Source organism: Phocoena phocoena, chromosome X (assembly GCF_963924675.1).
Source record: "Phocoena phocoena chromosome X, mPhoPho1.1, whole genome shotgun sequence".
NCBI lineage: Eukaryota > Metazoa > Chordata > Mammalia > Artiodactyla > Phocoenidae > Phocoena > Phocoena phocoena.
Window position 1 is genome coordinate 124,601,632 of NC_089240.1, and position 26,634 is coordinate 124,628,265.

Genomic DNA, 26,634 nt, shown 5'->3' on the forward strand with positions numbered 1-26,634 from the left:
TAATTATGTTACCCATAAAGACTGGGAGAAAGTATTATGTAACTGGCTCATTAAAAAGGCCTTTCATAAACTTTGATCCCCTCCACCCCACCCTCCAAGCTCTCCTTCATTTCCATCGTTACACTGATTTTTAGGTTTAATGTTTATATACCAAAATGTTTGATGAATCCAGCACAGGCTGGCACCCTCCTGCTTCACCAACTTTGTCATCTCTCTGAGGCTGGGATGTTGAGCATGTGATTTAATTATCCTCACTCTTCAGGTAAAGCACATTGGCCACGAGCCCTGAGACTCAAGCAAGATTTGAACAGCACCTCTTTTCAAAAGGAGCGTTTGAAAGAACTGAGAAGGTGCCCCCGCAGGTAGCAGAGAGTGGGCGCCAGAGGGGCTTTTCCAACGTTAGGACTTGAACTCACAAACACACTGTGTCAATAGCGCGGCTGCAGTCTTGTCACTAACTGTTAGGCTACATCAAGAGAAATGACTATCAGAGCATCCAGAACGAGGGTGGTGATGGTGCCGCCCTCCCCTGAGCTGGCAGATCACACCACAAACAGGATACCACGAGTTACAGGAGCCCCAGGCAATGCGGAGTCCCTCCTGGGAGCACCTGAGATAGTTGACAGAACGCAGAACTCAAGCATTAGAAGAAAAGTAGAAGGTTCTTGATCAATGAATGAACAAGCCACCAATGTGTCCGCCTGGTGAAAAGGCAGCACCAGGGGATATGGCTGCTGTCTCCCAACAGCTTCTCAGGCAAAAGAAGAGGTGATGAGTTCTGTGCGTCTTCAAAATACGATCCAGAGGTAGAAACTCCCGGGAGACAGGCTTTTAGCTCCCAGCCAGGAAGAGTAGTGTGATCAGGCTGTCTCAACACGGGACAGGCTGCTTTGAGCGGTAGGGAGCTCATTGTCACTGGCAATGTGCAGTTGGATGTGGGATGGCCCTTTGTCTCACAGATAGGCTTCAAGCACCAGTGTGGAGCAGGGGAATGGACCGAATGTTCCCCTGAAAAAAAGTAGGCCAATTAAGTCAGTAAGTATTTAGAAAGGGCCTACCATGTTTAGTGCCAAGAAGGTGTTTCATTTTTCGAAGTGCCCGCAAATAAAGTTGCTTTGTTTTTCCTCATCAGGAGATGACCCATCCCTGGCCTACTCCTCTCACTGCCATGCATACTTCTGGAAACTCTGAGCAGAGCACATTTTCCATCCCAGGACAGGTCAGTTATCTTCCTTGCTCCATTTTCCTTGATCTGATGTCAGTTATACCAGTCTTCCCGTTGGATTCTTAAAAATAGAAATGGCCTTGGTGTTCTAAGCTCCATAAAATGTAGACTCTCTCATGTCCTTCGGGATGTTAACACAAATAGGATTTTATTGAAAGAGCATCTTTAAGAGAATGTCCACCAGACGCTGGCATGCGAATCCTAATGCCTAGAGCACCGCCACTGGCCGAGCTACTGTGCCCAGAGCTCGTGGATTGGAGAGAGGAGTGAACTCATCTCTTAAGAAAGGCCCAGTAGATGGTGGAACAACATCCAAGATTGTTTTTAATTTAAAAAACCCTGTACTCTTCAGTCTAATGGATCAGTTTTCACTTTTGTGTATCACTTGTAGTCCTCGTTCACAAGCAGGCAGATCTTCACACACCAGCACACCATATTGACAGAACTTTTTCTCCTACAGTTCTAGTCAAATGTTTCATATAATTTTGTTCCTCACTTGCTCTCAGTAAGAATTTTTTCTCACCATCAGCTTTTAAAATGCCTGAGTAAACATGGATTTTCTAATAACACACTTTAAAAGAAAAAAAATAATGTCTTCCTTCTTTTCTTCCTTCCTTCCATCCAATTAACCATCTATCCACCCATTCATCCACCCATCCATTCATCCACCCATCCATTCATCCACCCGTCCATTCATCCACCCGTCCATCCATCCGTCCATCCACCCATCCGTCCACCCATCCATCCACCCATCCATCCACCCATCCATCCATCCACCCATTCACCCATCCATCCACCCATTCATCCACCCATTCATCCACCCATCCATCCACCCATCCATCCACCTATCCATCCACCCACCTATCCATTCATCCATCCACTCATTCATCCACCCATCCATCCATCCATCCACCCATTCATCCACCCATCCATCCATCCATTCACCCATTCATCCACCTATCCATGCATTCATCCATCCGTCCACCCCTTCATCCACCCATCCATCCATTCATCCACCCATCCATCCACCTATCCATCCACCCATTCATCCACCCATCCATTCATCCATCCACCCATTCATCCACCCATCCATCCACCCATTCATCCTCACATCCATCCATTCATCCACCCATCCATCCACCCATCCATCCACCCATCCATCCACCCATCCACCCATCCATGCACCCACCCATCCATCCACCCATCCATCCACCCAACCATCCACCCATTCATCCACCCATTCGTCCACCCATCCTTCCATTCATCCACCCATCTATCCACCCATTCATCCACCCATCCATCCACCCAACCATCCACCCATCCATCCACCCATCCACCCATCCATCCACCCACCCATCCATCCACCCATGCATCCACCCACCCATCCATCCACCCAACCATCCACCCATTCATCCATCCACCCATTCGTCCACCCATCCTTCCATTCATCCACCCATCTATCCACCCATTCATCCACCCATCCATCCACCCAACCATCCACCCACCCATCCATCCATCCATCCACACATCCATCCATCCATCCACCCATCCATCCACCCGTTCTTCCACCCATCCATCCACCCATCCACCCATCCATCCACCCATCCACCCATCCACCCATCCACCCATCCATCCATCCATCCATCCATCCATCCACCCACCCATCCATCCACCCGTCCATCCGTCCATCCACCCGTCCATCCATCCATCCACCCGTCCATCCATCCATCCATCCACCCATCCATCCACCCGTTCTTCCACCCATCCATCCACCCATCCACCCATCCATCCACCCATCCACCCATCCACCCATCCATCCATCCATCCATCCATCCATCCACCCACCCATCCATCCACCCGTCCATCCGTCCATCCACCCGTCCATCCATCCATCCACCCGTCCATCCACCCATTCATCCACCCATTCATCCACCCATCCATCTATTCATCCACTCATCCATCCATCCATCCACCCATCCATCCATCCGTCCATCCACCCATCCATCCATCCATCCACCCATCCATCCATCCATCCACCCATTCATCCATTTATTCAAAAACTACTTACTGAGGACATATGATAGTCTTAAAATTAGAGATGAAGAAAAACACAAAACGACAGAACAATGTAGCACATGTCTTCATAGAGAATAAAAGGCCCAAGAAGGATCTAACACTCCCTGGGGGCATTGACGAAGTGCTCAGAGGTGGCAGCATCTGGAGGCTGCTTACAACTTTGACAGGTGGAGAAGGGCCCCAAAGAAGAGCACTCCATGCAGAACAGGGTGGCAAAGGTACCCAAAGGGATATGATGGGATGTAGACTATTACGGTCTCGAGTGACTGCATCCTGGTTTGTGTGATGGGGAGCAGAGAGACACAAACCCCAGGCAAATAAGTGCATCTATGGGAAAGGCCTTGAATGCCAGCCAAGGAGTTTGGACTTTATTTGTAAGAGAAACCCAATCACATCCTTTAGTTTTCAGAGTCATCGTTTTGAGAGTAACACTGGCCTACACTGTGTTTAATTGTCCCCTCCCACCTTTGAAAGGGGTCGGAACCATGAGCCGCCACCCCCTCTGTCCCTGCCCTGGGCTGTGTCATGCCTTCCTGGAGCCCCGCTCTCCCCGTCAGACATCTCTGGGCTTGGTATCCTTCTCCCTGGCATCTCAGCCAAGGGATCGATTCATCTCTTTCGGGCACTGAATCCAGCACTTGTACAGCGATTGCAGTGTTTTTAGCTGTGTTCTCCAATTTTGGAGATAATTCGTGCAAGTCGCAATTTTGACATTTGCAAGTGTTTACAGTAGAACTGGTTGTTGAAATGGGCTTTTGTAGTAAGTGCACAATTTGGAATCAGGCCTGATTTGCATTTTCTGCCAATTATCTGTGCTACCATCAGCCACATGATAAAGGTAGAAGCAAGTGGGATAAAATGGTGAAACCAGGAGGGCCACCCACCCACTCTTTTGTTTCGCTTGATTCCTGCCAAAATGTTGGCTTGAAAGAAAAGTACATTTTAAATAACAATAATATTAACAGTGCGTATAATGCTTCCATGTGCCTCGCCAGGTTCTAAGCACTTAATATAGAGTAAATAATTGAATCCTCACTACCACTCCAAGGGGTCGGTAATTTGACTATCCCTAATTTACAGAGGAGGAAACTAAGGTGCAGAGTCAAGGAATATGCCCAGACTCACTCAGCTAATAAACGAGTGAACCAGTCTTCAGATCCAGGTGTTGTGGTGATGTTGTGTCACACCGATTTGCAGATGCTCCAGTTCAAATTCCATCTTCCAAAACGTGGGTGTCTCCAGCAAACACATGTACCTGGGGTGCTGGCCCTTTCCTCAGTGCTTGCACCAGGACTAGGTGACACCACCCTCTCAGAAAGCATCCGTTTCTTCCATTCACGACAGAGCTTGCGTGGCGGAAAGGGCCAACACCCCAGGTATACAAGCCCAAACTTGCCCTATGCAATTGTAATGAAATCTCTTTAAAAAAAATAACAAGTAGAAATATTGGTATATCATTAAGGAGCTGCAAATGGTTAACTCCTCATTTACTTGGCACTCGGGGAAATGAGGTGATCCGGATAATTGAAATTCTTGGATAACCAAAGGTTATCCTTCCGTAGGAATCACGTAATAAGAATCATTTTGAAATGTAATTAATATTTTCCTGACTTCCTATAAAAATTATCCTGAACACGCTTTAGCCTTTCTTGATCACTCAGACATTATTGTGAGCGTCGGTTATTTTAGAGTGCTGTAATATTATACTGTGCTGTAATTGTGTCCTCGGGAGCTATTGAGATAGCTAGGAATGCTTGCCTCTATGTTGAATGGCATAGACTCTTGTGATTTTTAAGTTCTGACTTTGCTGTGTCATTTTCTTTGGCCCCCTGTGCTGTCAGTTTTCACATCTCAATTTTCCTAGTGGCTGTGCCTCTAGAAGTGTTTCCCCTTTCTCACCATCTATGATTTGCTAATGGGTGGGAATCAAATGGCCAAGCTTGTTAGGGTCTAATGTCAAAAGTCAGTTGCCTAGCAGCGAGGAGAAGAAGGCTTTGAGCAGCAAACTACGTGGGCTTGGTGACAGCCCTTTAGTTGAGAGGCCTTTTCCATCTCTTGTGGGGTTTATGGTCGTCTTCTGGAATAGTAATCATGCCAGAAGAGAAGTCTCTTGGGCAACAGAATCATGCTAAATCGATTGGAAAGTCCACTTTTGATTCAAACACAGCATCACTGTTCTTGCTTATTTCTCTTAAAGGTAAATTATGCTGTGATGTTATTTTTATTCCATAGGGTGGCAAGATTAGCCTTAAAGAGTAGATTACTTGCAGCACACTGATATAACTAATTCTTCTTTTTAAAATGTTTTTGTTGAACTGTAGTTGATTTACAGTGTTGCGTTAGTTTCAGGTGTATAGCAAAGTGATTCAGTTATACATACGTGTTTGTGTGTGTGTGTGTATGTGTGTATATATATATATATATATATATATATATATATATATGTTCTTGATATAATGAATTCTTGTATTTGCTTGAATTCATTGTCTCCAGTTTTGGAACACTTGCTTTGCCTTTGAAATTCTCTCCTCCATCTGCGAGGAGCTGTGCATGCCCTGTACGTCAAGGCAGAGCTTCTGCCTACAAGTTGTGTCAGGATCCACACAGGTGTCCACGCTCCCAGAGAGCCTGATGTGTGCAAATGCGGATTTCTCAAAACACTGAATGAATTGTGTTGAGGGTGACTTTCCAATAAAATTTAAATCCCTTTAGATAATTCGTTCCACTTGCATAGTTCAAATTGCTTGCTGTACTTCACCAAATTTGTGATGAAGTTTTAAGAACATGTCTCTCGTGAAAATAAGATACATCTATTGCATATGTGTCACCGTCAAGGTAGAAAATTGGAGTTGTTTCTATAAAATAGAACAGCTGAGCAAATCTATTAATTACAGCGTTATTGACACTTCTACAAAAATCACAATCACTTGTTTGTTTGAACTGAGTCCCCTTTACTTCCACAGAGGTGTCATTGCCTAGCTGAGTGGCAAATTACACACTTGAATCTCACACATATGGGTCATTTGTTCCCACGTCGCACACATTTCCAGATAGATACCAGTCTTATGTGTAATTCTGATAAAACGGCAGTTATAGCCGTGTTGTAGCTGGTTTGGCTGGTAAATGTTTATCCTTCAGATAGAGCTGCAGACAGTAGCCTAATTAATGGAATTCTTAACAGTGGTTTCCTATTGGCCAACATTAGTCAAGTTTTATCTTCAGCGATAACAAATAGACCTTTTGTTTCTCTTGTATCATTTAACTAACGTTTGTATTGTATGTGTTCTTCCTTTTAGGAATCCCAGCATCTGACCCCAGGATTCGCCTTACAAAGTAGGTGTTTTGAAAAAATCCTTCTTGATCCAAGCATCTCCTCTCCTCCCTCACTTTCTTCTCCTTCCTACCTAATATCATGAAAACATGGAATAACAACAATAATAAAAAGTCACATTGTGACGCATCCAATTGGTTTCTTTTTTCTCCCATCTGTTATTCATGGCAGGATTCTGTGAAAGAGTATAACTGGAAGGGCTGCATGTTCAAGACCAATTTCATTCAGAATGATCATTTGACAGTAGAAAACATGGATGGTAAATGTCTGTGCGTTTTCTTTTCAGAGTGGAGCGACCCGACCAGCAGAGCTTCTACAAAGTGAGTACCGTTCAAGTCGTAAGTACTCAGGTTTCTGAAACACGCTTCTTCGGGGCATTTCGCAAGTAAAAGGTGCTTCAGTGCCGAGCGAATCTTGTTGTCTCTCCTGCTCCTTGAAAACAGGAACCTTGCCTCATGGTAACATGGGGTGTGGTTAGAGGGGAGAATGAGATTTCCCACGATAGGCAGGTAACAGTCAAAATGAATGAATCACCACTAGGCTCTCTAATGGTGTAGAAGATACAGGCTGGGTCGATACCTGGGACACCAAAACAACTGTGATTCTGGAGTAGTTGTTGGAGCATTGTGTAACTTCAGCCACAGACATCGTTATATGTAATATTCAGCCACCACCGATTAGGATGGAGAAGGGACCCACCTAAGCAGCCGTGCTCGGACATGAGAGGTTGGGTGGATCAGTCTGACCGGTCAGCCCGGGACCTTGCTGTTTGCAGGTCATCTGGTGACTGTATATTAAAAATAAGGGCAGCCAGAAAGAGGTGGAATAAGTGATTACGTGACGCTAGGTTGAAGTTCAGAAGCCAGGGCCCTGCAATTCACTTCTCACTCTCTTCCTTTTTTATTAATATTCACTGAAGGAGGGGTATGGAGAAACCAATTTCCTCAGATTAACCGTTGTAGATTTTGTAATAGCCATTTGTCCAAGAGAGTAGCAAGGGAGTAGTTCTCTCACAACTTCTTTCATTCTTAATAATAGAAAATGGAAGCTGACTTTTCTGTGTGAGTAATAGTCACATACTTGAAATTTTTCAAAATGAAATAACTTATGACATTCAAGTGGCCTAATGGCACACTTGAAGTGAATTGCTCACCTTTTGGTATTTCCACATTCTTGGTTCTGTTTAGTGGCAAAGCCCCCAAAGCCCTGACCCCATCACCAGACCTCTTATTTGGTTTTCTGGCCCGATCTGTGCCTTCTAATTCAAGGTTCCATTTCAACAGCCAAGAATCCTCCATTTAAAGAATCGAGGGGAAAAAAAGAGACAAGAGGAAAATAAAACTATAACCTTGATTTAAGGACCAAATTATATGGAAACGTGGAAATCAAAATCATCTTTGATATTATTCATTTCAGCTTTTCCAGGAATCATTTTGAATTGCCCTCCCCCTTGTTATCCTAGTAAACAACAGACCTTATTCTCCTTACCTCCACTCCTGACTTACCCCACTCTTATTACAAAGCCAGTAAACTTCACACACACACACACACACACACACACACACACACACACACACACAGTTGAGCATTCAGGAAATCAGTGCAGGTTTCCAAATATGAAAACACATACAAATATTTTTCCATTGTAAAATGATCCCATTCCTAAAGCAAGAGTATCGGGCCCCTGCTGTGAAATATGCTGATTTCCATATAGACCATAAAATGCAATATTTCAATAGTTTGTAACTAACGGAAATAAACTTGTCAATTGTGGTTTATAGCTAGAGGCTGCATTTCCAGAGAACAGCACTTCATAGCACAGGGTATATAGTGCATTCAGTAGGACTGAGGTTCTCTATAGGAGGCATCCATAAAACTGGAAGACACTGAGTCTGTTTTATGAGTGAACTGCTCTCTTTTTAGCTGCCTGACCCAAAGGCCAGGCATTGTTCATCAGACTTCGGCTGGAATAAATTCCCTTCTTGGGTAGGGTATAGGTTTAACACGGGGCAGGTCAGAGTTATAATAATTATTTTTACTTTTAGCTTCCAAATTATTATCAGCTTAGCCATTCCAGTCATTCTCGCGTATTTCACTGCGGTGTGCTTTTTAAGTCAGCTTCTAGGATTTTCCGTCTGGCAGGGCAATCCTCTAGGCAATTGAGAACATCCTGAGTGTAGACAGACTGCTGGTGGCTGGAGCTTGGTGGGAAGCAGCCCCAAGTCAGCCCTGCGGCAGCAGAGACACCCTCCCAACGCTTGTGAATGTCCTGGGCGAGCTCCTAACCCTCACTGCAGTAGAGAGAGACCGGAGTCTTGTAAATCAGAATCCCTTAATTACTGGGCCACTTTACTTGTTTGCCTCATCTCGGCCTCGTTTCCCTGGATAACAAAATGCAGCTCTTCCATTAGGGCCTGGATTGTTTATAAGGACTGCACGCCCAGGCACCAGGTCTGAAAAACACTGGTGCAGGAGTCCCTGAGTGCAAGCTGGGAAGCAGCCAGGCTCTGCAGGATCACCGACCTTCGCAGAACGGGAGCTTTTCTCGCTCAGCATATACTCCATTGACACACAGTGCTTTTTATGGTGTGTCCATCTAAATGGTGACATCCTACCTGCTCCGGCTGACTGCCCAGGAGGCCAGAGCATGGGACTGTAGGAGTTTCAAGATCTGGGCTTGAGCCTCTGCTCCATGACAGTGATGGTATTGGGGGAAAGCACTGACCTAGGATTCAGAGGGTGTGAGTTTAAATCATGGGGGAATTTATTTTTATTTCAGAGTATAGAGTTAGAGTCGCTTGAGGGAAATGAAGCAAAGTAATGAGCAGATTGTATACGCATACAGGTATATATGCAAACACTTGTCACAATTCAAATGTAAACAGCTATACTCTTTAGCAATTAAACTCAAGGTCGAAGTGCATTTGACTTTAACCCTTGATAATTTCTGGAGGAAAGAAGACCTGGCACGTGTTGTTTCCCTCAGCCTGCATGAGTCTGAGTTGTATTATAGTCTCGGAACAGGCCTCACCCAGGTCTTCTAAATCCAATGGAGTTTCAAGCCTCCTTCAAAAAAGGTCTCTCTCCCCAAAAAGAGAGTGGGGCATGGGCTGTCGAAGGTCAAATTGTATTTCTCATGCTGTGCAGTTGTGTATTTGTACAGTAATATCACGTTCTTTCTGCCTCTAAAGCACCCATTTATTTCAATTGGAAGATTCAGGGATTGAATGGACACCCCAGACATTGGGTTACCTTCTAGTTTCTTCATGAAGCCATTAAGGAACAATGGAGGACAAAACAGAAACTAAATCCAAAGAACTTGGATTTTCCTCATTGGGTCGGATGGCTTCATCTAGCTGGTCATGACATCTTGTCAATTACTTGTCAAGACAGTGGCTTTACCAAAATACATGACTCTGTTGGTCTTTTATGAGCTGTCCTGAATAGGGACAGATCAGATGCTTCCTGAGGAGCCTTTTCAGACAGCAACCATGAGCGCAAAGGTTTCTGTCGAGTCAGTTCTTGACTTTAGCTAGTTTTGTGAGGACAGTTGAGAAAGTGTCAGTTCCAGATATGCGGTTCCTTTGTCACCCTCGGCTGTTTGCATTTAGACTCTGTCCGGCTGGAAATCATCCAGACCCCCTTTGAATCAAGTAGCTCCTGTGTTTTAGGGCGTGCTGTTGAAAATTCCTGGATAATTTCCATAAAGGCTCAACATAAAGGCAGATGTAGCCGTAGGCTGTTCTTTCCTTGCCATAATACCAGTCCCCCCACTTACGGTATTAGGTGCGGGTCTGAAAACATCACAGCCATGGACCCAGAGAGTTGACAAAAGGCCTGACAAAGACAGTCTAGTTGTGGCCAGTTTACCTGTGGGTGACAGGTAGGCATGCCACATGGACAAATGCTTGAATGTAGCACTAGTTAGGAGGAAAGGACATTATACTCTCGCAGGAATGGCGGACACCTGTGACAATAATCATTGTGCTGTTGGGTCGTGCGCAAGGCTAGGTGCCAGGTCCCATGCCAGGTGCTCTTATATACATCACCCCGTTATACTTAGCAGCCACCCTGGAGGGGCTCCAAATTATTCCCATTTTACAGATGAGAAAAGCAAAGCTAGGATATCGTCCCTCCTTATGAAGTATACACAGTCCAGTGGGAGGACAAATTGACTGTTTATCTCGAATAGACGTGTTGGCTATGAGTACACAGAAGGGCCGAGTCAGTTACACTGCTCTTCATGGGAAAGCTTGAATGCACAAAGCCCTCTCTTTTCCCACCGGGCTGTCCCTTCTCACGGTATCTGATGGGGTCGGGGCACAACCTTCAAATGGACTTGAAGAACTGAGGTTGATGGGAAGCCGTCCCACAAGAAATGATACCGCTCTGTTTTAGATGATTCAAAACCTGGTCAAAATTGCTTGATTTAACTGAAAGATCATTATCTCTAAACTTGTACTGATGTGGTATGAAGATTTCATTACCACGGGGAATAGAAAAAGTATGAGAATGTTTTCTGGTTTGCTATGACCAGTAACAAGCGTTACACCATTTCTTAGATGAATTTTGAAACAAATTTTTTTACCAGAAAACCCCAAGAAACGAAAAACACATTCATGAAAATCCTGACCATCTTTCTACCAAAATTTTCATCATTGAAAACGTTTGCTTTGAGAATCTGATTTGAGATTTGAGAAGGAACTCCCACCTCTAGCAATTTCACATACTCTTTCCTAAGTAGATGTCTTGGTCTGCTACACACTTTCCGTAGCAAAGTAACTGTGTAACGAGGCAGGGGAAAAAAATGACTGTTATTTTTGTAATCAGATTAATTCTTAATCAGAATACGTGATTTGGTACTTGGAACTTAGAAATACTGCTAATCGGTTTGAGGCTTCCAAAAGCCAAATTAAACTCTCCCAATAAACTGGGAATCTTGGTGACTGTCACTGGTTGCAGCCATTCCGGCTTTCAAACTGAGATGTATGCCAACTCTTGCTTTTAACCTGTCTTGTATGCCCTGCGTCGTAGAGCTTGCCAACTTTTCCTAAGGACTTAATATATTTTTGGAAGTTCTCCACTGCATCAGGGACAGCCACCTGGGAGCAGAGAAAACAAAATTTGGCAGCCTGTTCAAGCTGTGAATTAAAGGTAATTCACAGTTTGAAATGAATCAGCATGAGGTCCTTAAGAAGAGTAATCAGACATCAAGAGGATTTTATTTTGAGGACTGTATATTGGCTAATGTGACAACAGGCAATATTGGCATTTGGAATGTTCGTGTCAAGAAGCACTGAAGCTGCCGGTGCTTGACAGGCACCAAGACTGAAAACTGGGCCTCCTTTGACGGGAGCTTTGGATTTCCACTTTCATTACAAAAGCTGCAAACATAGCGTCTGTGCTCAGGGAGCATAAATCTTGAAAGATCAGGTTCGATTTTTGCATCTTTGTTCATGGTCCCAAGATTTGTATGTTTCAGGTGGATTATGAGACACATCTGTAATTAGAAACAAACATCTCTCTCTCTTTCTCTCAGGGAAAAGTCAAGTATCTCCTCTTTTCTACCCGATTTGCATCCATATTTATATTCATTCATTCACGATTTCATTCCTTTCAGCAAAAATGGGTTGAGCCCCTACTGTGTATAAGGCTCTGAGCGAGGCAGGGTGTTACCTCAGGGTGGAACACTGCACATCCTACCCTCAGGGAGCTCACAGGTTACTGAGGATTAGACTTGCACGGATAACGCCAATACCTCAACTAACTCATAACTACGGAGTGCCTACGGCGTGCCAGGCGCTTTCCTTCTTTACAGGCCCAAAGGAGTCAGCCCTATTATATTCTACAGCAGCAGAAACCAAAACTCAGAGATACCGAGTGAGTCACCCAAAGGGCCACAGTAACAAAACCACAACCGGACAGACTCCAGAGCGCATGCTGTTAACCCACATTAAAGCCATCCCGTGGGCCGTCTGGAGAGGGCCCTCCCAATTTGAATTCAGTTGTCATCTTGCCCTGGTATCAGACCAAAGTAGACTGACCCCAGGGGAGGCCAAAACGGTCCCTTGATCAGGGAAAGGATTGGATCTGAACATTGTCATTGAGTCAGGCCTCTCATAACATAGCACACGCTGATGGGTGCTGATACGTACTCTATAGGCAGGCACTGGTCCAGCCTCAGCTCAGGGCCTGCACCATGCCTGTAAGATGCTTCCTTTGGTGAGGTGCAAAGACCCAAGCCCGTAAGGGACTTTACCACCACTCAAAGTCCCCTTGAGGGTGATTTCGGTGGCCTGTGATGGGAACAACATCTGTCTCCAGAAATCTCCATTTGGCCATATTAAAGTAAAAAGAGAACTGGTATTTGGGTCTGTTTTTATGACAGGTTTGTCCATTACTTTTCATGCTTACCAATGTGGAAATTGATTTATATGATTGGAAAGTTGCTTTATTTTATTGATATATCCTCATGGCAGAATCATTTTTAAAAATTATTCCCAACGTTATCAACCAGTGGCCTTATTTCTAAGTTCTCCTCGAGATTTTGAACAGTAAATGGTACTGAAGCAAATAATGCGGGTGGAAGTTGCTGAAGTTCATAAGCAAGAGACCAAAGTAAAAATCATTCCAGCTGTATAATTGAACATAATGTCTTGATCTCACACACACACGTGCATGCACATCCTCTGTCTCCCAGAATATCAGACCCCTCTAACGCATCTGATCTAATGAGATGCACACTCTTTTTTCACTTACTAGATTCTAAAATGCTATGACCAGGGCTACTTTTCATGTGCCCAGCGATTGATAATCTTATAGCACTTTCACACAATGTATTAGCCTCATGTGAGGACCGCAGCAATCCTGTTAGATAGCCAGGTGCAAAGAAGCCAGGCTTGGGCGGGGTGGGGGGGGGAGATATTTACCAAAGTCCCCCAGCTAGGGAGTGGCGGAGCTGGGCCTGGAAGCGAGGACCCTGCACTTCCATCAGGACGTGCTGCCTTGTCCCCATGTACCCTAGATGGCTGCGGGGTCAGAACTCATCAATCAGAGCCCTGACAAGTCTTCCAGGCCCAGATGAAGAAAATATAGCAGCAGTGCAGAAAGCCCCATGGATCATTCCTAGAAATTAAAAAGAAACAAACACCGCCCCCCCAAAAAAAACACCCCACCCAACTGAGCCTGGAGTAGATGAGAAGGAATATTCACCACGCTTCCGAGCTATTCATTCTGCTTTTCCATCCTATCAAGCATTTCACAAACAGCCGGATACTTTGCCCCAGTTACCTTATTGGGAACGTTCTGTTTAAATGGTCTGCTCTTGATACCTTCTCAGAGCTGCTAAAAGCCCTTCCATTTTGCTGATGAGTGGGGAGCAGCGTTGGTAGAACACGGAAGATGCTTGCACGATTACAGTAGTAAAGTCAGTTGAAAAATTTGACAAATGCCTTTCTTTGTGCTTCATCTGTCCACTGTAATATGAGGACCAGAAAAGGAAAAGGTCTCAAAGCTATTTGATTGACATCTTCAAATATGCTGCCTATACTGGGATGGAGCAGGGTGGGGTTGGAGTATGCCTTCTAAAACCCAAAGGAACAAAATTGTTTTTCTTTGCTACCCTGTGAGATCTTGGCATCCAAGTACAACCCGTAACACGCTACTTGGTCCTTGGCAAAGTTTCCAGGGTGCCTGAGAGAGCGTTGAGGGGGAAGAGGGCTTAGAAGGTCATGATTTACAGAGAAACCAACTTACAGTTCTGCCTCCACCATTGCCTAATTTCAGGAGTGACCTCATTGCTGCATAAGTTGCCCGCTTTTTAAAAATCCCAGATAGATAGCTCAATATTATCACTATGTGGGATATTTCTAGATTTTCAAGAGAAAAATCCAAAAAAGTACCTAATGCTTATAGTATCTAGAAATTGTCTAGTATATCTAGAAATTGAGAGGGTCATTCTATATTTCTCCAAAATCATTTTCATACATCATGTAGTACAGACAGAAGGGAAGCAGACTAACTGCATGTGAGCTATGTGTCTGGGTCATTACAGTCACCCCTTACAGGGGCCGTCTGTGGGCCAGGCACAGGGGCAAACATTTCACAAGCATTAGCTGTTTCATCCTCATAGCATCTCTGAGGCGGGATGTCCTCATCATCGCCAGTCCCAGGATTGTCCTCTCAAAGGCTCAGAGAGGGCACCTGGCAAATACCCCAAACACCCACGGCCGGACAGCCAATGCCATTGATGACGCAGGAACCGGGCCTGCCTGGAGTTCCCTGCGCTGTGCCATTGCTCTGCTTTACGCATTCCCTCACCTGCCGTCCTCACAACCCCTCTGTAAGATGAAACTGACCTTATGGAGAAGGAAATTGCATCTCAGAGCCTTTCAATGAGTGGCTCAGAATTACACAGCCAGTTATGGAAGGAGACGGACTTTCACTCTAGGATTCTTGGATTACAAAACTTGAACTTTTCTTTCTGATACCTTATCTGCCACACCCCTATAAAATTTCAATTGGACAGTTATGAATTAAGTACAGAGACAGATAATACTCTTCTGGTTCTATGACATTTTCCATTTCCACACAGAGCGTTGTCTTCATTACGTTCAGGCTTGACTCAATTCTGGGAGCCAGGAGAGGGGAGGGACCTCAGCTGCCAGGTGGCTCAAATCCCAGCTCCCTCACTTCCTGCTGTGTGACTCGATGCAGTCACCTGGCGTTTTCTGAGCCTTTGTTTCAACAGATATAACATGGAGAAGCGCTATTGCTCAGACTCTGTCGTGAAATGCGCCACCATCGGATGGGCTCCTGAATGGGCTTTGACGTCCATCATTCGCATTGTTCTCTCCCCGTGTTAGCAGTGAGGAAAGTCGTGCTCAGATGGCTTAAGCGCGGGCCCCAGGCTCACACAGCTCACTGTTGCAAGGCTCAGTTCCACTTCTTGACTCCTAGTTAAGTGCTCTTTTTGCTAGTATCTGCCATGACTTCTCACAAGTGTTGTGTCGATGTGGTTTGAATCAAAGGATCAACTCCCAACGCCGAGATCAGTGGACTGAAAGCCAGCCACTAAGGAGGCCACTCCTCTCCTGCTTAGGTTAGATGTCCCCAGCATGCTTCTGGACGTTCCACCCTGTTGAGAAGAGTGAGTCCATTCTCCTACCCACCTACCCACCCACAAGGGATCATTATTTGATTCAGTGATAGTTTGAGCATTTGCAGAAGAACTTGAACAGTGAAAATAAATCGAATATGTTTTACAATCTCACTGTCTTAGAGAATGGAATTTGGGGGTTAGGTCCACCCTTTATCTTCATGCTTTTGGCGGGGGGAGCTGTCTCTCTTATTCTGAGGTTGAAGAGGACCTGAAGCCAGTGACCTGTCTTGACCTTTACAACGGGATTAAAATTCCAGGTTGCTGCTGTGGTAACCACACCTTGAAAATTAGATCCTGACACTCACTGAGAAATTTAAAAGTTCACCGCTGCCATGAACTTTGAAGAAACGTTGCTTACAATTTCAGTGACAGCCTCTTGATTAAAATAATCTGCCTTTCTGTCTGCTAGAAAGAGTTTGTGTGTGTGTGTGTGTGTGTGTGTGTGTGTGTGTTTTGGGGGGCCGTGCTAAAAGATTATATCTTGATGGATTTTTTAAACATAAAAAAATGGTTGTGGTTTGAAGCAAAGTGGTTTTCTGCATGAAATTTAAATCAACCTCAGCTCAATTTATAGTATTCAGAGAGAGCTGTGATATTCAGGGTGGCAGGAAGCCAAGAGACACAGAAAAGATGTAAAGACACTCAGAGAAGATACTTCTGGGGGTCCTTCCCAGAAAACCTCAGTGACCCATGGTCCAAATGGCAGCCACTTTGAAACCATAGATTGCTGGGCCCAGGTTCTGCGCAGGAGGGAAAATGCAGAGCAGGCACACGACAGGCTTGCAGATCAAGAGAGCAGGCAGTCACTGATTTGCCCAGTGGCATAAAGAGCTGGAAGTCATATTCATGCTCCTAAAGCCAAGGGCAATAGGAACCAAGCAACAGAGGGCATCTCACCTCTGAAAAAGATGAGGGATTGAGGCATTTGAAATTCCGGGGTTTCTCCATCCTTCCTTCCTTTTGTATTTCTCTCTCAAGACAGCAGTCCGTGGTGAGTCTGGCTTTATAATTAGTTGTGAGCTGTGCCTGTGGTTCCAGGATTTTTAAAAATTTGGGCTTTTTTTTTTTTTTGACATGCTGCAACAGAATTGGAATGTGTGTTTCTTAGGCAACACATTAAAAAAATACCTCTGTAACTCTCTGAAAGGAGCAGTTTCACACCAGAAGTGATGATCTCACTCCGAGGAAGCTGGCAGACTCTTTCCCATGCAACAGAGAGCAAATATTAAACCAGTTGGACAATACGAGGTAGTTATAGGAGGGAGGGATGCAGAGCAACAGAAACTGTCCGCCTGCAGAGGGCCAGCTCTGCCTGAAGACCTGAGGGGAGCTTGCCTCTCATATCACTTGAGGGTCTCTTGTCTGTGTGCCGAGGAGACTGGGATAGTGATGACCAAATTGTGATGTTCCTCCAAACCCAAGGAATGCTTGGGAAAGCCCAGCAAATACCACCAGTCTTCCACTCCAGAGGGTTCTGGAACCTCAGGTAGCACCTTTGGCTCTACTGACATAATAGGTTCACAAGTCTGTGCGCTCCTTAGGGAGAAGTGTGGTATGGATTCGCCTCAAACAAAAAACTAGTTGTTTCCTTAGCAACTGGTACAGGACCCGCTACAGAGTAGATAACCAGAAATTGTTAGCGAGTGAATGGTACATAGTAAAATAAGGATCCAGAAGGTGTGGGTTATTCTGAATTAATAATAATAACATTTAAAAAAGTGTTTATTTTGTTTATTTATTTTGGCTGCATTGGGTCTTCGTTGCTGCGTGCGGGCTTTTCTCTGGTTATGGCGAGCAGGGGCTACTCTTCGTTGTGGTGCGCAGGCTTCTCATTGTGGTGGCTTCTCTTCTTGCGGAACACGGGCTTCAGTAGTTGTGGCTCACGGGCTCTAGAGCACAGGCTCAGTAGTTGTGGCACACGAGCTTAGTGGCTCTGCGGCATGTGGGATCTTCCCGGACCAGGGTTCGAACCCGTGTCCCCGGCATTGGCAGGCGGTTTCTTAACCACTGCGTCACCAGGGAAGCCCAATAATAACATTTTAGAGATCTTTTATTCTTAGATTCCTCAATCCATATTGAAAAGATAGTATCATGAGAAGAAATAAAAATGCTTGAATGTGTGCACGTGCACGTGTGAGTAGTTTAGTCATGGAAAGCCATGTAATGTAGAGATTGAAGTGGACAGGCTCCAGGGCCACGTTGCCTGGGTTCAAATTCCACCTTCTCCATCTTTTAGTCACGGGACCTTGGCCAAGTTGCTTAACCTCTCTGTCACTCAGTTTCCTCATCTGTAAAATGGGCATGGTAATAGCACCTGCATGGTAGGACTAAATGATTGAAGTGCCTCTCGCGGTGCTTGATATATAGGAAGCTCTCAATACACGTTAACTGTTGCTCTTCATGACGCTTAGCGTTAGTACTGTCGTTATCACTCAGTGCTCTGAACCAGTGACATTTGCACTACAGTCCAATCTTCAGTCACTTGGGGAACCTTTCCCTCCCTTCCCTGACTTGTCCCAGAGGCTCCCAGTTGGAGGAAGACGTCTCCAGAACGCGCAAACCTGGACTACCTTCAATCTTTCCTCTGTTGACCCAGCTACCCCAGGACCCGAGGATAAAAATGAAGAATGGCAGATATGTCTTAAATGCATGCACTTCGGGTACTAGGCACTTTCTTCTTCTTGGGAGCTCATCACAGCATCTTATCACAGCCACACTTGTGCTTTTAATCCTGTGACTACTTTTAAAAAATCAAAGCTAGAGCTAATGAAGCCCAGGCACTATGCTGAGTGTTTTATGTCCACTGGCTGATTGAATATTCACAACCCGATGAGATGTCGGCACCACTCTTACACACTTTACACAAAAGAAACTGAGGTTCATGAATGGAAACTAAGTTCTTGCAGCCAGTAATGGTGGGCTCTGTGTCGGGCTGACTCTGGTAAGAGAGCCCTGAACCGCAGCCTTCCTGCCTACCCGTGAAATGGCCAATCCCGGAATCCACCCGGACTCCATTGTCTTGGGAAATGGCAACACCTCCTCAGAGATAACAGAGGACCAGAACTTGACCAAAGACAATTCTCTGCCCCTGATTCCCTGGATAGCCTCTCACCTTTGGTAAAATCATCACTGGGGTAATTTCGTAATTGTGGAGTCATAATTGTGGATTGCTTGGTTCGCATCTGTATGAATAACTATTTCCGAAATATTATAACAAGCACGTTGGCAGTTTTCTAATCAAGTAGCACAGAGTCCTTTTCTAAATTCCCATTTTTTTGCATGCATAGGGGATTTGTCTGGATAACAAAAAAACGTGAATAAAATTTCATGGACTAGACCCCGCCATTCTGTGAAACAAACACTCTGTTCCCTTGCCTGGGCAAATCATTCCTGATGCTGCAAACCTGCTTCTGTTTCCTTGGTCTAAAAAGACATTTCAGACTCTGCCTTTAATTATGATCAGGTTTGACTCTGAATCCCTTGAGAAATAAGCTTGTTTTTGCTGGGAGGGATGGTCAAATAACATTTAAATAGGTTTTAAAAATAAGAATGAAATCTCAGAAGACACACTATTGAGGAACATACTGTATATCAAAATATATCAGCACGTAGTTGTAACAGTGACTTAGTAAACACATTGCTGACTGAACTATGAAAAATAATCCACCGAGGTGCTATTTCCCTCACTCCTTAGCACTGGGTTAAGAAAGTATCACCATAAAGTAGATATGCACTGTGTAAAAATATTTGTGTGTGTTTTTTTTAAAAATATCTCGTTCAGGCCCGACAGACTAATCTTTCTTCTGGCCTTGCTAGGAAAAGTATACTATAAGGGATTTAGTTAAGTGGTATGTTAAGTGAAGGTCTAACACAGTTTTAGAAGATAACAACTCTGAGCAAAAAACTGTCTTTAGCAAATTGATTCTGAATGTGACATAAATTAAGTATAAAATACAGTCAAAGGAGGTTCAATGAAATCTTTCCAATCTGTCACCTAATTTAGAATCTGACACCACTTGTATTTTCTACTGGCACCTCTATTATTATAAGAACGTGAAACTGTAGGTAAAATAAATATATCAGTACAAGTAAATGAATTTCCATGTTCTGGAAAGTGATCTTGTCTCTGGATAGCCTGAATTATCCTGGTTAAGAGACCACCTCTGTGGAAGAACACGGCTCCCGGAGACCAGTCTTTTGTATAAAGTTTTATGTTAAATTCCTAGAAGCCCTGTTCCAAAACTATAGAATGTTAGGAGTTATTCCTAAGAATACATCCCTCTATTACTCTTGCTAAAACTTTTAGATCTAAACTAAACTAACTTGACTTGTAAAGTCATGGTTCAGTTTAGATCCGTTGTCTTTAATTCCATGTAAGAAAAAGTTTGATGAGCTATGATGAGACAGTTCGTTATGCACACCAGAGCATGTCAAACCATGTCCAGTTTAAAGTCATCAGATAACTTCCCCCATTTGAACCTATGGTATAAAACTGTTTTCTTAGTTTAATTCCAATAATGTGACTGGTGCATGGCTACAAAGGTTTCAAAGCAGCGTTTCTCATAAATAGCATTTAAATAGCTCCTCCTTTGCAAAAGAAAGCAAGGGACAAAGCAGACGGATCATGATGGTCTCTCAGAATGAAAAAACCGAGAAGATGCACATCCACATGCCCACTCCTTCCCAGTGTAGTTTGGCCACGTCATGGTTATCACTGAATGATTGGAACTCACAGTTCTACGTGGGAGAGAAGAAGAAAAGCCATATAGAGATGTTTTCCCACTTGAAGCAAACCTGTCACAAAAATTCTCTCATATATTTCCAAACAGATAAAAAGGTAATTTTTCACCCTTAAAAAAGAATCCTTCACTTTGAAAACGATTCACTGCAGATTTCCTCTAAATAGTAAGCTCGCGCCATGCATTCACAATGTGGTTTGATTTTCAAAACATCAATTTACATGCACTATCCAGAAACAGATCTATTGTGCAAAGTGATGCTTACTTGTATAGCATAAAAAGGTAAAAATATGTTTTAAAAACTGGGGTCCGTGGTTTATAGAGTGTGTTCATCATTAATATTAATTACGTATAGTCCAGCAGCTTTCGCTAACACAAGCAGAGATGGAGATGCCACAGGCTGCCTCAGAGGTGGTTCCATAATGCTCATTCATAATTAGCAGAATGCCATATTTCAGCAGCAGTCAATCAAACACGGCCTTGTTCTTGTTCTCATGGGAGCCGAATCCATCAGTCCCTTCTTCCCCCTTCAGTTTGCCTGATTCACAGACACATTCCATGAGCTGAAAATCTAACAATAAATTAGGGAGAAAATTAGAGCCGTTTTCACAACTAACATTGGAAACGGAATGTAATCCTTGGAGTGCAGAATATTCACAGCCAAAGTGAAATGGACAGATCGGTAACTAGAGACGTGGTGTAGCGTCGCTCGGAACATGAATTCTCTAAAGAACCCTGGACGGAAGGGGAGAGGCAGCGTGTCCAGAGGAGTGCCTCCGGAGTGTGTTGCCCTGGAGTTTGGAGCCGTGTGGCTACCAGGGTCTTGGTGCTCCGGACGGGTGTCAGACCTGTGCCTCTGAGGTGGGAGAGACGAGTTCAGGACATGGCCCATCAGAAACCTCCCGGCTCCACGTAATACTAAACAGTGAAAGCTCTCCCGGAGATCCCCATCTCAGTGCTAAGACCCAGCTCCACTCGTGAACAGCAGGCTACAGTGCTGGACACCCCATGCCAAACAACTAGCAAGACAGGAACACGACCCCACCCATTAGCAGAGAGGCTGCCTAAAATCATAATAACGTCACAGACACCCCAAAACACACACCAGATGCGGTCCTGCCCATCAGAAAGACAAGATCCAGCCTCATCCACCAGAACACAGGCACCAGTCCCCTCCACCAGGAAGACTCCACAACCCACTGAACCAACCTCACCCACTGGGGGCAGATACCAAAAACAACGGGAACTACGAACGTGCAGCCTGCCAAAAGGAGACCCCAAACACAGTAAGATAAGCAAAATGAGAAGACAGAAAAACACACAGCAGATGAAGGAGCAAGGTAAAAACCCACAAGACCAAACAAATGAGGAAATAGGCAGTCTACCTGAAAAAGAATTCAGAGTAATGATAGTAAAGATGACCCAAAATCTTGGAAGTAGACTGGAGAAAATAAAAGAAATGTTTAACAAGGAACTAGAAGAACTAAAGAGCAAACAAAGCAATGATGAACAACACAATAAACGAAACTAAAAATTCTCTAAGAAGGAATCAATAGCAGAATAGCTGAGACAGAAGGACGGATGAGTGACCTGGAAGATAAAATAGTGGAAATAACTACTGCAGAGCAGAATAAAAAAAAACAGAATGAAAGGAATTGAGGACAGTCTCAGAGACCTCTGGGACAACATTAAATGCACCAGCATTTGAATTATAGGGGTCCCAGAAGAAGAAGAGAAGAAGAAAGGGACTAAGAAAATATTTGAAGAGATTATAGTTGAAAACGTCCCTAACATGGGAAAGGAAATAATCAAGCCCAGGAAGTGCAGAGAGCCTATACAGGATAAATCCAAAGAGAAACGCACCAAGAAACATGTTAATCAAACTAACAAAAATTAAATACAAAGAAAAAATATTAAGAGCAGCAAGGGAGTCTGTCATACAGAGTGAAGTAAGTCAGAAAGAGAAAGACAAATACCGTATGCTAACACATATATATGGAATTTAAGGAAAAAAATGTCATGAAGAACCTAGGAGTAAGACAGGAATAAAGACACAGACCTACTAGAGAATGGACTTGAGGATATGGGGAGGGGGAAGGGTGAGCTGTGACAAAGCGAGAGAGAGGCATGGACATATATACACTACCAAACGTAAGGTAGATAGCTAGTGGGAAGCAGCCACATAGCACAGGGAGATCAGCTCGGTGCTTTGTGACCGCCTGAAGGGGTGGGAGGGAGGGAGACGCAAGAGGGAAGAGATATGGGAACATATGTATATGTATAACTGATTCACTTTGTTATAAAGCAGAAACTAACACACCATTGTAAAGCAATTATACTCCAATAAAGATGTAAAAAAAAAAAGTAAATACTTTAAAATGAGCAGTCTCTGCTAGTAGCTACATTACACAAATGTCTGAATACTTTAAATGCCTATTTTCATCTAATAAGAGCAGATAAAGGTTTCATAAAAAAAAAAAAAAGCAGCAAGGGCAAAACAACAAATAACATACAAGGGAATCCCTATAAGGTTAACAGCTGATCTTTCAGCAGAAACTCTGCAAGCCACAAAGGAGTGGCAAAGTATATTGAAAGTGATGAAAGGGAAAAACCTACAACCAAGATTACTCTACCCAGCAAGGAACTCATTCAGATTTGACAGAGAAATTAAAACCTTTACAGACAAGCAAAAGCTAAGAGAATTCAGCACCACCACACCAGCTTTACAACAAATGCTAAAGGAACTTCTCTAGGAAGGAAACAAGAGAAGGAAAAGACCTACAATAACAAAACCAAAACAGTTAAGAAAATGGTAATATGAACATACATATTGATAATTATCTTAAATGTAAATGGATTAAATGCTCCCACCAAAAAACATAGACTGGCTGAATGGATACAAAAACAAAACCCGTATATATGCTGTCTACAAGAGACCCACCTCAGACCTAGGGACACATACAGACTGAAAGTGAGGGGATGGAAAAAGATATTCCATGCAAATGGAAATCAAAAGTAAGCTGGAGTAGCAATTCTCATATCAGACAAAATATACTTTAAAATAAAGACTATTACAAGAGACAAAGTAGGACACTACAGAATGATCAAGGGATCGATCCAAGAAGATATAACAATTGTATATATTTATGCACCCAACGTAGGAGCACCTCAATACATGAAGCAAATGCTCACAGCCATAAAAGGGGAAATCGACAGTAACACAATCATAGTAGGGGACTTTAACACCCCACTTTCACCAATGGACAGATCATCCAAGGTGAAAATAAATAAGGAAACACAAGCTTTAAATGATACATTAAACAAGATGGACTTAATTGATATTTATAGGACATTCCATCCAAAAACAGCAGAATACACTTTCTTCTCAAGTGCTCATGGAACATTCTCTAGGATAGATCATATCTTGGGTCACAAATCAAGCCTGGTAAATTGAAGAAAATTGAAATCATATCAAGTATCTTTTCCAACCACAATACTATGAGACTAGATATAAATTACAGGAAGAAAAGACTAAAAAATACGAACACATGGAGGCTAAACAATACACTACTAAACAACCAAGAGATCAGTGAAGAAATCAAACGGGAAATCAAAAAATACCTAGAAACAAATGACAGTGAAAACACGATGACTCAAGACCTAGGGATGCAGCAAAATCAGTTCAAAGAGGGAAGTTTATAGCAGTACAATCCTACCTCAAGAAACAAGAAGCATCTCAAATAAACAACCTAACCTTACACCTAAAGCAATTAGAGAAAGAAGAACAAAAAAACCCCAAAGTTAGCAGAAAGAAAGACATCATGAAGATCAGATCACAAATAAATGAAAAAGAAATGAAGGAAACAATAGCAAAGATCAATAAAACTAAAAGCTGGTTCTTTGAGAAGATAAACAAAATTGATAAACCATTAGCCAGGCTCATCAAGGAAAGAAGGGAGAAGACTCAAATCAATAGAATTAGAAATGAAAAAGGAGAAGTAACAACTGACACTGCAGAAATGCAAAGGATCATGAGACATTACTACAAGCAACTATATGTCAATAAAATGGACAACCTGGAAGAAATGGACAAATTCTTAGAAAAGCACAACCTTCTGAGACTGAACTAGGAAGAAATACAGACTACAAACAGACCAATCACAAGCACTAAAATTGAGACTGTGATTAAAAATCTTCCAACAAACAAAAGCCCAGGACCAGATGGCTTCACAGGCGAATTCAATCAAACATTTAGAGAAGAGCTAACACCTATCCTTCTCAAAGTCTTGCAAAATATAGCAGAGGGAGGAACACTCCCAAACTCATTCTACTAGGCCACCATCACCCTGATACCAAAACCAGACAAAGATGTCACAAAGGAAGAAAACTACAGGCCAATATCACTGATGAACATAGATGCAAAAATCCTCAACAAAATACTAGCAAACAGAATCCAACAGCACATTAAAAGGATCACACACCATGATCAAGTGGGGTTTATCCCAGGAATGCAAGAGTTCTTCAACATATGCAAATCAATCAACGTGATACACCATATTAACAAATTGAAGGAGGAAAACCATATGATCATCTCAACGGATGCAGAGAAAGCTTTCAACAAAATTCAACACCCATTTATGATAAGAACCCTCCAGAACGTAGGCGTAGAGGGAACTTACCTCAACATAATAAAGGCCATGTATGACAAACCCACAGCCAACATCATTCTCAGTGATGAAAAACTGAAAGCATTTCCTTTAAGATCAGGAAAGAGACAAGGTTGCCCACTCTCACCACTATTATTCAACATAGTTTTGGAAGTTTTAGCCACAGCAATCAGAGAAAAAAGCAATGAAAGGAATCCAAATCAGAAAAGAAGAAGTAAAGCTGTCACTGTTTGCAGATGACATGATACTATACATAGAGAATCCTAAAGATGCCACCAGAAAACTACTAGAGCTAATCAATGACTTTGGTAAAGTAGCAGGGTACAAAATTCATGCACAGAAATCTCTGGCATTCCTCTATACTAATGATTAAAACTCTAAAAGAGAAATTAAGGAAACACTCCCATTTACCATTGCAACAAAAAGAATAAAGTACCTAGGAATAAACCTACCTAAGGATATGAAAGACCTGTATGCAGAAAACTGTAAGTCACTGATGAAAGAAATTAAAGATGATACAAATAGATGGAGAGATACACCATGTTGTTGGATTGGAAAAATCAACATTTTGAAAATTACTGTACTACCCAAAACAACCTACAGATTCAATGCAATCCCTATCAAACTACCAATGGCATTTTTCGCAGAACTAGAACAAAAAATTTCACAATTTGTATGGATATACCAAATAGCCAAAGCAACCTTGAGAAAGAAAAACGGAGCTGGAGGAATCAGGCTCCTGGACTTCAGACTATACTACAAAGCTACAGTAATCAAGACAGTATGGTACTGGCACAAAAACAGAAAGATAGATCAATGGAACAGGATGGAAAGCCCAGAGATAAACCCACGCACATATGGTCACCTCATCTTTGATAAAGGAGGCAAGAATATACAATGGAGAAAAGACAGCCTCTTCAATAAGTGGTGCTGGGAACACTGGACATCTACATGTAAAAGAATGAAATTAGAGCCCTCTGTAACACCATACGCAGAAATGAACTCAAAATGGATTAAGGACCTAAATGTAAGACCGGACACTATAAAACGCTTAGAGGAAAACATAGGCAGGACACTCTATGACATAAATCACAGCAAGATCCTTTTTGACCCACCCCGTAGAGAAATGGAAATAAAAACAAAAATAAACAAATGGGACCTAATGAAACTTAAAAGCTTTTGCACAGCAAAGGAAACCATAAACAAGACGAAAAGACAACCCTCAGAATGGGAGAAAATATTTGTAAATGAAGCAACTGACAAAGGACTAACCTCCAAAATTTACAAGCAGCTCATGCAGCTCAATATCAAAAAGACAAACAACCCAATCCAAAAGTGGGCAGAAGACCTAAATAGACATTTCTCCAAAGAAGATATACGGATTGCCAACAAACACATGAAAGGATGCTCAACATCACTAATCATGAGAGAAAAGC

General features: G+C 43.1%; 1 protein-coding gene across 1 annotated transcript in view; it reads left to right on the forward strand.

Moving 5' to 3' along the window:
• AFF2 (ALF transcription elongation factor 2) overlaps positions 1 to 26,634 on the forward strand; it is a 332,516-nt gene that overhangs the window by 177,031 nt on the left and 128,851 nt on the right. Inside the window, exons 5-7 of the mRNA XM_065900280.1 lie at positions 1,133 to 1,219; positions 6,598 to 6,634; positions 6,919 to 6,952. Of these exons, the coding sequence (XP_065756352.1) occupies positions 1,133 to 1,219; positions 6,598 to 6,634; positions 6,919 to 6,952 (158 nt within the window). The remainder of the gene's footprint in view (positions 1 to 1,132; positions 1,220 to 6,597; positions 6,635 to 6,918; positions 6,953 to 26,634) is intronic.